The 14028-nt window shown below is 34.0% G+C and overlaps 2 protein-coding genes across 2 annotated transcripts in view; both read left to right on the top strand.

The window, feature by feature from the left end:
* LOC126758154 (uncharacterized) overlaps positions 1 to 5267 on the top strand; it is a 62144-nt gene extending 56877 nt beyond the window's left edge. The window contains exons 15-19 of the mRNA XM_050472246.1: positions 1190 to 1267; positions 1347 to 1452; positions 3411 to 3564; positions 4168 to 4319; positions 4403 to 5267. Coding sequence (XP_050328203.1) covers positions 1190 to 1267; positions 1347 to 1452; positions 3411 to 3564; positions 4168 to 4319; positions 4403 to 4526 — 614 coding nt within the window. The 3' untranslated portion in view covers positions 4527 to 5267. The remainder of the gene's footprint in view (positions 1 to 1189; positions 1268 to 1346; positions 1453 to 3410; positions 3565 to 4167; positions 4320 to 4402) is intronic.
* A 4801-nt stretch (positions 5268 to 10068) lies between these two features.
* LOC126758604 (E3 ubiquitin-protein ligase MARCHF7) lies at positions 10069 to 11336 on the top strand. The gene is made up of 3 exons (XM_050472941.1): positions 10069 to 10670; positions 10725 to 11034; positions 11095 to 11336. Exons 1-3 carry the CDS (start codon positions 10425 to 10427, stop codon positions 11235 to 11237), a joined length of 699 nt encoding a protein of 232 aa, XP_050328898.1. The 5' UTR covers positions 10069 to 10424; the 3' UTR covers positions 11238 to 11336.
* The last annotated feature ends 2692 nt before the right edge of the window (positions 11337 to 14028 follow it).

Genomic DNA, 14028 nt, shown 5'->3' with positions numbered 1-14028 from the left:
CTTATTTGCATAATTTCTTTCATTTTACATGAGACATTCTATAACCTCTAACTTAATATAACACTGCTCTTAGTTGTTTAAAATTTTGAAAAATCTTACGGAAATTGTAATTTTTTGAGATGTTGGACTTATCTTCATTGATAAGAAAAACGGGTTTTTGGATATCTCTATATAGAAATATGTGCATACATACATACATATGTATGTACATTTACATACATATATGTACATACAAACATCTGCCGAAATATTGTAAAAATTATGGATTTTTGTGAATGCAACAACACATTTAAGTAGGGAGTTGAATGATTTGGTTTCTGGATTTTTTTCTTTGCAAATAAATAGAATTTGCATTTTGAACATTATTTCAACCTTTTGGGGGTCACAATTATACAACGTTTGCAATCGATTTATATAGATGTGCTTTATTTAGACCGTTTTGAAATAGGTTTGAGCTCATCTATTTTTCAAGAAGACTTCGAAAAAGTGAACTTGAGAGTTTAAGCAGTTTAAGCATTAAAAACCTGTAAAATAAATAGTGTGTATGCCTCTGATAAGTGATAATTTTTTGTACAAAGCGTTTTTGGAGATTTTTATGTGCATATAATTTTGTGTTTGTCCATTTAGAAGACCCTAACCAATTGTTTATTTAAGTAGAAAATTGTTTTGTCCATTAGATTGTTAAAAGTAGTTGCAATAAATTGGCTTTTGTTATTCAAGAATATTACTAAAAATGGTTGATATGATTGAAAAGGTTCATGTATGAAAATTGGCTAATTTCCCTTAATTTTCAATTTAATTTTTACTTAAATTAATTTTAATTTTGATAATACATATGTATGTATATGTAAAAGCGAATACATTTTATGTTGCTACTATTGAAATTGTAAATCACACAAATTTAGTTTATTGCTTTGTACCATTTTCAAACATGAATCGAATTAATTATAGTGTCTCAACACAGTTTGTTGATAACTTTTGTATATGAAATCTGTTTACACAAAATATATATAGAATACAAAGTATTTAATTAACGCATGCTACATATTTTTGTTCTCTTTTTTCTATATTTTTGCAATTTTTGTGCTTTACAAATGCTTCAAACCGACATAAAACCAAAATAAAAACAAACAATAATTCCATGCAAAACACAAACAAATATAATTTCTTCAAATACTCACCTCTACAGAGCAACAAGCTACATCCACCACTGAGAAAACAGAAACAAAGGAAAAGGATGGCGCCGTTGTAACCACAACAACAAAAGGTAAACATTTTTCTAATATTTTGCCATTTAGTTTATTAACGTACTTTTTACTAAAATTCAATGCAATTTTTTGTTGCAGTTACAACACGCACAGTTACTGGCGCTGGCAGCACTGCAGCGAAGCCAGTTTCACCGTTTGCGAAATTCCGTCAGCTGGACAAACAAAACTCACAACAATCTCCAAAGTAAGATACTATTTATATTTTCTTCACTATGATAACTAGATAAAGATAAGTTCGTCTCACAAAAAAAAAAAAAAATTAAACGAATTTACATACATATGTAAGTATGTATGTCCCACAAAAAAATGTAAAAAAATTACGCACATACATACGTTTATATAATTAGTTAAATATTGCAACGCAGAAAAAATTGTTCAAAATAATCAGTAGTCGGAAAATTCTTTTCGTATTTTTGAACTGTACCATTTTGGTCGACAACTTTTTGCCATTTTTTCGCTAGAGACATTATTTCCTCAGTGTACAACTTTTCTGGTTTCTCGGCGAAAAACTGCGAGAAGTAATTTTCACACGCTTCTCTTTAAGCCAACTTTACTCCATTAAGGGAGCTCTGCATTGGCCGAAACAAATGGTAGTTCGTTGGTGCAAGGTCAGGGCTATATGGTGGTTGCAAACTTTTCCAAACTCTCCCAGTTTTTGCCGAGTCATCAAAGATGTGTGTGGTCTAGCGTCGTCCTGATGGAAGACGAAGCCCTTGCTGTTTATCAGTTCTGACAGTATTTTTTCTTTTTTTGATTACTTGCTTCAATCTCATCAGTTGTTGGCAGCAAAATGTGGAATTAATCGTTCGATCAGGCTGGAGCAGCTCATAGTGGATGATTCCTTTCCAATCACACCAAACACTCGGCATAACCTTTCGAGGCGTCAATCCTCGTTTTACGACCATTTGTTGAGCTTCATCACGAAATTTCCAGAACGGAAGAGAGCGAAACATTGTTGTGCTACACGAACTGATACAGCATCGTCTCAGTAAACTTTGCAAATTTCATTGGTGGCTGGCGTGGCCTTCGTCCCCTTTTATACAAAAATTTCAAAATATAGCGAATTTCTTCATTATTTTCACTAATTTTTGAACAGCTGTATTTTTTTTCAACTTCCCCGAATTTAATAGTTTTTAGTTAAATGAAGCTTAAAATCTCACCTTTCCAACACTATATGGAATGACACAATGTGATTGGTAGCGCTGAAAATATACGACTGCAATGACATCAATTGACAAAATACGAAAAGACTTTTTCGACTATCCAATATTAGTTCTATAAATTATGTCTTAGAGCTTTTGAAAGAGGAAAAGAACAAAACTGTAAAGAAAATATTATTATTATTGAAAATACTGCTCCAATCCAGTGTAAAATTAGTGGCCGAGTTGTGATTTTTGAACTCAGCGACTATAAGAAAAAAAAATACTAAATATTTATAAATATGTACTGTTATTCCAAGAAATGTAAGATCTATTAGAAATGGTAGCTTATCTCTCATATAACTAACATACGTAAGTATTTTAGAAAGTAAACATAGACCACTTAACATGATTTTTAAATATTTAAACTAAACTCAGCTGGTGATGGAAATCTTTAGCTCACATACTACCTTTTTATACCACATTATTAGAAAGCACTCTTTATTTTATACAAAAAGTAAGGTGATGGTATCTGTAATTATTATTATAAAACTATACAACTCATTATCAGCAATAATTTTAGTATTTGTAAGATTAACTCTAAGTTAGAACACACGAAACATTAACGTCGAATACCAAAATGTAACTGTTTTTTAGTTTAATTTTTCAATTTTGCATACAAAAACCAACACAAGAACTCAAACCAATTAAAAAGCGTTGACTTTCAACTTCAGACCCTTCTATGGTCAAAACACTACTTCCAAGTATGCGCTCGCAGCCAGTTAAAATACCTAAAATTTCTACAAAACACGCTCACAACTTAGTGCCAGTTTTAGTAGATTTTCTGTATTGAATTAACTGAAGCATTGTATGCAAGAAATAAAATCGAAAATTTTAATACGGTAGTCAGAGACGAAACCAACCAACAAAGTAGAACTAATCTCTAGCGAACATTTTCAATTTGCTACAATGTTGCTTAAAAACGTTAAAACCCTTTGTTCAGATCACCGTCAACACCCACCACCCCCGGGGGCACAGCCTCACCTTCTGGCTCCGCACGTATATTCCAATTTACTGATCCGGCATTAAATGCACGCGCCGCCACTGTGAAGGAGCAACTTCTGCAGTGGTGCCAATCGAAAACACAGGAATATGAGGTATCACTTTTAATGACAAAACAAAAACAAAAAATACATAGGCGTTGCAATCATATCAATATTTCTTGCTATATGTTCTACAATTTTTACTAGCAAACTTGCGCTACAACCAGCAATTGTATCGCTAAGGAAACGGCCAGCTAACGGTCGCTAACAAAAGCTTAAAAAATTGCAATAACTCTGCAGGCCTCTTGTAAGCAACTAATACACTAAATTTATAAAGAGAAATAGTGTAAATACATACTAATGCTATTTACTTGTATAGTGACCATCCTCCAGCTATTTAATAATGTATAATTGCAGAAATGCTTTTGAGTCTGCTTTGTTAAGTTTTATGCCATATCTTACTCCTCTATAATGTATTATATTATTTGACATAGATTTTAAAATTTTATTTTATAATTTTTTTATTTCGTTTTATTAAAAAAATAATATTTATTTTATATTTATTTTCGCATAAATATTTTTTTTATTTAAATTTTCATTTATTTATTTTTGACCGTAATTTTAGCGCTAATTTGCTCTAGTTGTTGTTACTGTTTTGTGTTTCATTGATGCGCTGCTTTGTAACAGATTTATTAAAATATTCCAACTCTTTTGCAGAACGTCCAAATAAGCAACTTTAGTGCCAGCTGGTCAGATGGTTTAGCATTTTGTGCGCTAATACATCATTTCTTGCCAGATGCCTTCGATTATAGTAAATTAACACCTCAAAACCGAAGACACAATTTTGAATTAGCTTTCACTGTGGCCGAGTAAGTACAACAAATACACTGCACCTTCCATCCACTCAAATTACTCTAAAATTAAACTACAAATATTTGCCCACAAATTGCAGTGAGAAAGCTGGCATAGCGCCACTACTCGATGTCGAGGATATGGTAGAGATGAAACGACCTGACTGGAAGTGTGTTTTCATCTACGTGCAAAGCATCTACCGTCGCTTCCGTAATTGCCAGTAAATGCGGCGCAAGCGATTTAAAAATCAAACGAAACAACACCTTCGACATCCAGAACTCTAAATCCGGTCACTACCACAAATAATCCACTCATACTAATCCACCATTGCCATGTCAACGCACACCCAAAGTGTTGACTGTACTAAAATCAGCCGAAATAAATGGTTAGGGCTCTACGAGCGTTTACAAGGTTTAAATATTTTCACTAAATCGTGTTGAACTAAAAGAAAAAAATAATTGCTGTAAAAATTTAAACATTTTATTTATTGGTTATATAAATGTTAACAGTAAAAAATGCAAGCCATAAACCATTTTTACTACTTTGTCTGATCTGGTTCGTGCGTAGTTGCAGCCACAGTGCTTTTGTACTTTACAGCTACGCACAACAATAATGCATCTAATTAGGCATTAGCGACTTTGTCTAAGAATTTACTATGTATGTCTACATTTCTATTTAACACTCAATTGTTGTTGGCACAGAAAAGCGTGAAATTGTAAAAAAAGAAGTCTTCTTAATTGCAAAATGTTAAAGGAGCAAACTATGTTATTGATACTAAATATATTATATTTACTTTTATATGTATGTGCACACATACTAAGAACCTTATGAATAATACATTTGACTAAATACATACGTACGTTTCGATATACTCCAAGCGGAACCATGCCTACTACATACAATATATGCTAACATTATGTTTACTTCAATAAATATACACACACCCAAACACATATATAAGTACATGCAAATGATTTTTTATTTAAATTTGTCTATTGAATTGTGGCTGCATTGCATACACTCACACATATATACATATGACATAATATATATAACACAAATACACTCACTAACTTAACAAGCGTAATAGAATTTATATGCCTGCATATGTATGTATGTATTGATATTACACATGAACTCATTTTTATTCGCTTCAACAAAATTTCTCAGCAGAATTTGATGTGTGTTAAAAATTGTGCGATATTAAATTCAAGCAAAACAAACAAAGATTATTTATGGGAGTCTAACTTTACGATTTTTATATTATTTGTTTCAAACAACATACATATATATTTGTTTTTGTATATACTAATTGTTGCTATGAAAATAAAAGAATTAACATTTTCGAGCTACAAAAAACTGGAAACGCACTTTTATTTAAGAGGAAATATTTTGCCATCATGTAAGTGAATTCAAGTTAATTATTTAGTACTACTCGTATTTCAGCAAATTTTGGGTTGTCGAAAAAGTCTTTTCGTATTTTGTCAATTGATGTCGTTGCAGTCGTATATCTCCAGTGCTACCAATCACATTATGTCATACCATATAGTGTTAGAAACGTGAGATTTTAAGCCTCATTTAACCCGAAAAAAATTCGGGGAAGTTAAAAAAAAATTACAGCTGTTCAAAAATGAGTGAAAATAATGAAAATATTTTTGTATAAAAAAGGGAACAATGCCACGCAAGCCACCAATGAAATTTATGAAGTTTACGGAGACGATGCTACTATATCAGTTCGTGCAGCACAAAAATGGTTCGCTCGCTTCCGTTCTGGAAATTTCAAAATTTCGATTTACACTGATGGAATAATGTGTCTAGCGGAAAAAGGGCAAAAAGATCAAAATGTTAACCATATTTGTTTATTTATTTATTAATATAAATATAACAAGTAAGGAAGGGCTAAGTTCGGGTGTCACCGAACATTTTATACTCTCGCATGATAAAGTGATAATCGAGATTTCATTATACATACGTCATTTACATATTTTTCAAATACCGTATTTTTGTAAAGTTTTATTCCGCTTTCATCATTGATTCCTAATGTATATACTCGTATTATACAGAAAAGGCATCAGATGGAATTCAAAATAGCGTTATATTGGAAGAAGGCGTGGTTGTGAACCGATTTCACCCATATTTCGTACATGTTATCAGGATGTAAAGGAAATATTATGTACCGAATTTCATTGAAATCGGTCTAGTAGTTCCTGAGATATGGTTTTTGGTCCATAAGTGGGCGACGCCACGCCCATTTTCAATTTAAAAAAAAAATCTGGGTGCAGCTTCCTTCTGCCATTTCTTCTGTAAAATTTAGTGTTTCTGACGTTTTTTGTTAGTCGGTTAACGCACAGTGATTTTCAACATAAAATGGTTATTATCCGATTTCTTCCATTTTTGAACTGTATATGGAAATGCCTGAAGAAAACGACTCTGTAGAGTTTGGCTATAGTAGTTTCCGAGATATGTACAAAAAACTTAGTAGGGGGCGGGGCCACGCCCACTTTTCCAAAAAAATTGCGTCCAAATATGCCCCTCCCTAATGCGATCCTTTGTGCCAAATTTCACTTTAATATCTTTATTTATGGCTTAGTTATGACACTTCATAGGTTTTCGGTTTCCGCCATTTTGTGGGCGTGGCAGTGGGCGGATTTTGCCCATCTTCGAACTTAACCTTCTTATGGAGCCAAGGAATACGTGCACCAAGTTTCATCATGATATCTCAATTTTTACTCAAGTTACAGCTTGCACGGACGGACGGACGGACGGACAGACAGACATCCGGATTTCGACTCTTCGTCACCCTGATCACTTTGGTATATATAACCCTATATCTGACTTTTTAGTTTTAGGACTTACAAACAACCGTTATGTGAACAAAACTATAATACTCTCCTTAGCAACAAAGTATAAAAAAAGTAAAAATGAGTCAAAAGATATATTTTTGTGAGCTGCACCAAGAGGTGCGCTTCTTATTAATACTCTTCAGGTCTAACTTTTTACATGGGTTTTACTTCTATTTGTACTAACTAGCACGTTTACTTTATAGTTTGTTCATATATAATATATCGTTTGTCTAGGTTTGCTTACATAAATCTTAGTGCTAATTATACCTGTACTATTGAGATGCCGGTTCTTTACTAGTTGATAACAATCTAAGTTGTTATTGTTTGTTGTATGGATAGTGCATTTCTATTGTTCCAAGATAAGGTTGCTTTGATGTATTTTCTTTAATGCTGTTTTTATATGCATATTCTGTTTCTGTTAAAAGAAATGCGTTCTTTAATTCCCGTCACATGCATTGAGACAAAATAGGTACCCGGAAATGGTAAATAAAACACAAAATATTTAATTATTCAACAATATTTGTTTTCTCGCCTTCAAAGTAATCCCCTCCAGATGTCATATGCTTATGCCAACGATTTTTCCAGTCCTGGAAACACTTTTCATGAGCACTTTTTGGGATGGCTTTCAGCTCCTTCAGCGAATTTTGTTTTAACTTTCGGATCGACTGAAATCGGGTTCCACGGCAATTGGAGTTTGGGGGACAAGAAAAAATCACGCGGTGCCAAATCTGCTGGTGGTTGATGAATGATATTCTTCGCGTTTTTGATTTTAAATTCCGTCACAATCGTACTCTTTTTGAAAAAAATTCGCTTTATCGGGTCGAGTCGAGCAAAAACCATTCTGAGGATTCTCAATCGCCATGTCCTTCACTTTCTTAATATTTTAATTTGTTGAAGTGGTGGAAGGTCGTCCAGAACGAGACATGTCTTCAACGATCTCTCGACCGTCTTTGAAGGCTTTGTACCACTCGTAGACTTGTGTGTTTTTGATAAAACTGAATCACCGTAAGCCTTTTCCAACATTCGCAACGATTCAGCAGACGAAATTTGGTTAGAAATACAAAATTTGAGACGAATTCTTTGTTCGATATTTTTATCCATTGTAAAAATCGCAGCGTTCTACTGAGATGTACCGACTTAAGCAGCTACTGTAAACAAACTGGTTGAAAGATCGTGCCTATATTTGTCATAGTAATTAAGGACAGCCCTCAGCAAAATACTTTTTTTTTTTTTGAAATATCATTTACCCGAGGAATTATAGTTTTCGGGTGCTTTTTTGTCTTAATTCTTGTATAACTATTATAATTCTGAAAACGTAAACGACTAACGGTGTGCTCCCAAAGAAAAACGTTTTGGGGATTACCACCACCTTTAAGGCGAATTAGGGTTACTTAATAAGAGCGAAAGACATTCTATAAATATTTTTTCTTCATTTAGATCTGTCAGTGTGAATGACATCTATATGCTATGTGTGTTCAATCTGAACAATTTGAGTAGCATTTACTTGGAAAATAATTTATATCATAAATCAAAAGGAAATGTGCAAAATTTCACACCGTCAGATTTTGTATGGCCCTTTCTGAAACTTATTAATTAGTAACTGAAGTGTCTGATGTACAATTTTCAATAAAAATAACTGAATATAAATAGTTCCATTTTTTAAACAAAATTAATGGTTATAAAAATGCACTTTTTTTTATAAAAAAATGTCGAACAAATTCAACACAATATTCCTCATCGGAAACCCGAAAAAAAGCGTACACTTAAAATTTGCACTTAAATTTTTTTTTGAAAATTTGTTACTCCAAAATTTTTCATTTGTTGTTTGGAATAACTGAAAATGTGTCCAACATTTTACTAAAAACCAAAACAAAAATAAATATTTTGCACGAAAAAAATTATTGAAGATAACTTTTGTATGGAATGGCCCGTATATCCATTATAGGGTCTACGACACGTCGTCGCAACGTTTCCTTCCAGTTGCTTAGTTGTGGTAAGCTTACTGTGCTCTGAACAGGGAATGAAAAGTTGGTTTGAAATTAAGTGAAAGGCTGGTATTGATCACCTTTTTTTCTAGCCTAGGCCGCTTAATTCACAAATAAAAAATAGCTTGAACATTTTAGAAAGCACAACACAAATTGGAATAATGCGAGTAAATAGGTTTGTTTAGAAAGTAACGATAAGTTGAAAATTTCAAATTCGCGGGTTTGGAGTCCTGCTGATACACATGCATCTGGTGTACGATAAAATTTTCAGCTGTATTTTTTGCTTACTTTGTTTTTATCAGGTTAGATGTGTTTTTATGACCTTGCCGGTTTTGTTAATGCACCTGCACACAATTTGTTGCCCAATACTGTACCATGCTCCAACCTCCACATTCATCATATATAGCTCCGTGCGACTTTTTTCTATTTCCAGAAATAAATAGAACCTCAAAGGATCGTCGTTTTACAAGCATAGATACAAATCGTAGAAAGAGTTAATGGCTATCCCAAAAATCGAATTTGAGATGTCCTTCAACGATTGGAAGAAGCGCTGTCATAATAGCGAATGGGGATTACTTTGATAACATACTGTATATTAAAATAGGTAGGGAAGATTTGAATTAAAATATTAGAAAAAACGAATTGGTAAATTACGGATTATTTCCTTCAAGAGAAATAAATGTGAACATATTTGAAATTTATCAACGATTATAAACTATCCGATACTGTTCTTTGGAAAACATAACAATCACCAACGTAGTCATGGTGGTTGGTGCTTTCTATAGGTTGCCAGCGCTATAAATATTGTTAACAAATATGAAATATTCCCAAAAGATGGCAGCTCATAAAATTTAGAACACACTTTTGCCGCTTGACAGCATTTATATATTTCTCACCCACAAAAGCCTACTCCTTAGAATCCATTGTCAATACGAATATTTTCTTTGACTTTGAAGCTCAAGGCGTTGTCACCTCACTTCGAAATAAATGAAAAAAATATATTAAAATCAGTTTAGTATGAATTTTCGAGGAAATTCAAAAAAAATTATCAGTTGACCAGGTAGAGTAGTTCTTTGAAAGCCTCAAGCTGCAGCAGCCGGCGCCTCCAGACACTTCGTGTTCTTCCGCTGTCGCAGTTTCACAAACACAGACTTCAGTTTCGGCACCACCAGCACCGCCTCCGCCGCCTCCACCGCCGCCATTGCTGCCAAGAGCCCGAACAACACCATTCGGCGCTCTGTCATCGCTACCATCTACGTCAACATATCCACCAATACGACTACGGACGAACGGCATGCAGGGACTATCGGAGGCGACGGCCATACGTTTATTCAACAGTGTTGTGACAACGGAACAAATAGCTGGTCCGACAACTGCACTCAATGCCAATTCCATAACGTCAATCAATGCGGTAGACGAGTGCAAGTCGATTACAACCATACAGTCCACGAATGAGTTCGGCAATGCTTGTCGCATTTGTCGTTGCAATCGGAGTGACATGCAATTGTCGCGTTGTCCCTGCCAGTGTCGCGGTAGTGTGGTAAGCGCTCGTGAAATACGCATATGAGCTGAGCTGAGTTCTAAATGTTTTCAGGGGTTCGTGCACATGCCGTGCTTGAAGCGTTGGATTTTGCATCGGCGTGACACGCGCTGTGAAATATGCAACACGCCGTTCGATGTGCCAGAAGAAAAGTTGAACGTGCGACGCATGTTGAACGCGCTATTCTGTGCGCGTTGCGGCGGCGCCATCATGAAGCACCTGCTCTTTAGCGTGTCCCTGCTGCCGCTGGCGCATGTCGTCCTGCAGCAAGTACTCATTTGCATGGACAATATTAATGCGAGCCCCAACGAGCATTTGACGGTGCAAGAAGTGATGGTGGCTTCATGCGCGCTCTTGACATCAAGTATTTAGCTAAAACTTGAAATTCATTTAACAATGTGTTTATGTTCTCTTGTCAACTTAGGTGCACTTTTCTTCCACTTTTTCGAGTTCATAACAACACGCTTTCTAATTATTCGGAACATTTTGCATCAGTGGTGGATGTTTGGCAATCAAGAGAATTTCACAATCATCGAGGTGGACAGTGAATACTTTGATGTCTTCTAAGTTGCCACCAACGCAATCGAATTGTTTGATGGGCTAAAAATTTTTAAATATCAAATGTATTAGAACCAATTTATATAGAAAATTATAAAGAGTAATAAATCACGCTGAGAGTTTGTCTCGACAATTAGAGGTGTTTTAAATAATTTAAAAGAAAGTTAAGGAAGTTAAAGTAATAACGGAAATTTTTCGCCTTTCTTACCTTAGTGCAGAAGCTGATTGATAAAATTTGCATTTCAATTTATAGCGTACATTTAGGCGCCTATTACTTATCGCATGCGATAAATAATATTAAACCGTGGTATTGGTATCTTTATAAAGATTGAAATTTTGTTTTCCCATTTTTGTAGCTTGAAAAATGAACTGAAAAATTACTTTGGGAAAAAACTGAATGCTCAACATGAACAGGCATGTTCATTATCTTTTCTATAGCTATATATAAATGAATGTCGTGTTAGTTACATATAATTTGTTTATAACCCAAGAACGGCTGAACCGATTTGGCTAAAAATTGGTAGGGAAGTAGCTTAGAGTCACGGCACGGACATAAGATACTTTTTATCGCTTTATGTTAAATTTCAATACAATTCATAAAAATCGGTCTCGTGCAGCATAACATAGAGCGTGGAATAACAAAACGAAAATAAAAGCAATTTATCAGAAAAAGGTAGATAAAATTTAGAAGTTGATCGATTGATGTGTTTGCTCTAAATTTCTACTAGCTTTTTGTGCCGATATAGCCTTTAGAAAGCTATGCCGCCACCAACACGATCAAATCTTTCACGACGAAGCCATAATTCAATTGTGTCATCAAAAGATGAACTCCCCAACAAAGTATTCCCAAATATCATTACTAACCACAAAAATAATGAATGGTTGAGTGAGCGAGCAATTTTGATGGCTAAGAATAAAGATGGAAATGATTTAAACTTCATAATTCAGAATCATTGGTACAGCGCGTTCTTTCAAATCAATGGACTGTGTAGCAAATGAAGATGAAGGTACTAACTATCCAATTGAATTTTTAAACTCCTTGGATGTGCTAGGCTTACCACCGCACAATTTACAACTAAGTAAATAAAAAATTGACCTTGACAAAATTTAAAGTCTGCTCATTTATTACCTCTAAGGCAGAACAAAGTACGCCGGGTATTTTAAACATATGCTGCATATGTATGTGTGGTTGGAATCTGGAATATCCATGTTTTTCGCATGGCATATGTGGCATCTTCAAGGGACGGAAGATCATCTGCGCTCTATGTTATTGCGCCTGAAAATTAAACACAAAATATCGTGAATGACAAGGTATTTAACTGAAGAGTACGACCTCTGCACTAGAATACATGAACAATAAAGAATCATTAAAATAATTTAATTTTTATTACCTAAAAAAGGACTTAAAATCCAAAGCTCATTTGTTTCATCAAAAACAGAGTTCGCTGGGTCCTCTAGTTACTATATACATACATATTCGTTTATTTCTGAAAAGGTCTTAACGGTGGCCTTTTTTGCAAAATCAATATTGGTTCAGCATTACGTTCGTTGTAAAATAATTTTTCAAATTTGAAAACACATTATTTCCTCAAATAGTTTTGTTTGTCGAAAAATTACAAAATCTAAAAAAAAAACAAAAATGCATCAAAAGCGTTAATCTGACAAAATTTGGGTTATCACCACCAACACATGCATGATAATTGCTTTGTAGCTTCTTCTTCCTCTTTATTGGCGCAGACACCACTTACGCGGTTATGGCCGAGTTTACAACACGGCACCAGTCGTTTTTCCTTTTCGCTGTTTGGCGCGTTATAGTTTGCGTGTAAATTTATGTATGTACATACATACATACATATGTATGTATGTAGCAATTCTATATCGTTAGTAATCTTTGATATTTGTTCAAGGGATTAAATGCGAGCAAAGTCGTGCGGAAGGATAGTTAAGCGGTTTCATATGTTTACGGGTTTTTATTGTCTTATTAAATTCTGCAACACCTCTAGAATGTTGTCCTAAATTTTCATGTAAATCCGTGTAATAGTGCGCCGTGGTTTTGAAGTCGGTTAGCAAGAGTTCTCGATTTTTCAATCAATTTTCAAGAAATTTTACGCAGGTCTTTGAGATAAAATTTTTAAAGACTTGGACAATCCTGCCAACGCGCGCGAAGTTTTTCTCCGAGGGTTCACCTGAAATGGCGGCGCAATGGCCGAGTTTAAATTTTTTTTTTTCAAAAATGTCAGAATTTCTTTGTTAGTAGTGTATGTTTGCAACAATAACAAATTTTAATAAAACATTTCGTTTTTTATATGAGAAAGAAATTGTTGAAAAATGACAGTTTTTATCCGAGGAAACCCATGCAACCCCTTAATAATAATTTTTAGAGCTCAAATTTTAAGAGACTTCTTTTTTAAGCTTCTTGAAAGTTTAATTCTGTTTTTAGTTAAAAAAATAATAAAAATAAAAAAATTTGAGTAAAAATGACATACACTAATACAGGAAGGTCAGGAAATTACGTCGGTGTTGAAATCTTCAGGTAGACAGATTTTCTTTCTGGCGGTAGAAAGCAAGGATAACAATGAAAACTAATCACGCACAGACTGTACGTTCATATGAATTAAAGTATGTGTACTTTAAATTTAAGTATATATACATACACACATATGTATTTGCAGAAGTATCATCGTTCTAGTAAGGCATACAAACTGAAAAATATATTTCGCAGCCTGAGTTAAAAATAGAAATGAAAATTCAGATGTTTGTCGTAAATGTAAATCTCTACAAAAGAACAAATATTTAAACT

The sequence above is a fragment of the Bactrocera neohumeralis genome, chromosome 5 (genome assembly GCF_024586455.1).
Source record: "Bactrocera neohumeralis isolate Rockhampton chromosome 5, APGP_CSIRO_Bneo_wtdbg2-racon-allhic-juicebox.fasta_v2, whole genome shotgun sequence".
In the NCBI taxonomy this organism is placed as follows: domain Eukaryota; kingdom Metazoa; phylum Arthropoda; class Insecta; order Diptera; family Tephritidae; genus Bactrocera; species Bactrocera neohumeralis.
This window is presented reverse-complemented; position numbering and strand designations above follow the sequence as displayed.

Coding starts and splice junctions, on each gene's coding strand:
- LOC126758604 (XM_050472941.1), top strand. CDS start 10,425: ATGCAGGGACTATCGGAGGCGACGGCCATACGTTTATTCAACAGTGTT. Junction 10,671..10,724: donor GCCAGTGTCGCGGTAGTGTG/GTAAGCGCTCGT, acceptor AAATGTTTTCAG/GGGTTCGTGCACATGCCGTG. Junction 11,035..11,094: donor ATGCGCGCTCTTGACATCAA/GTATTTAGCTAA, acceptor TTGTCAACTTAG/GTGCACTTTTCTTCCACTTT.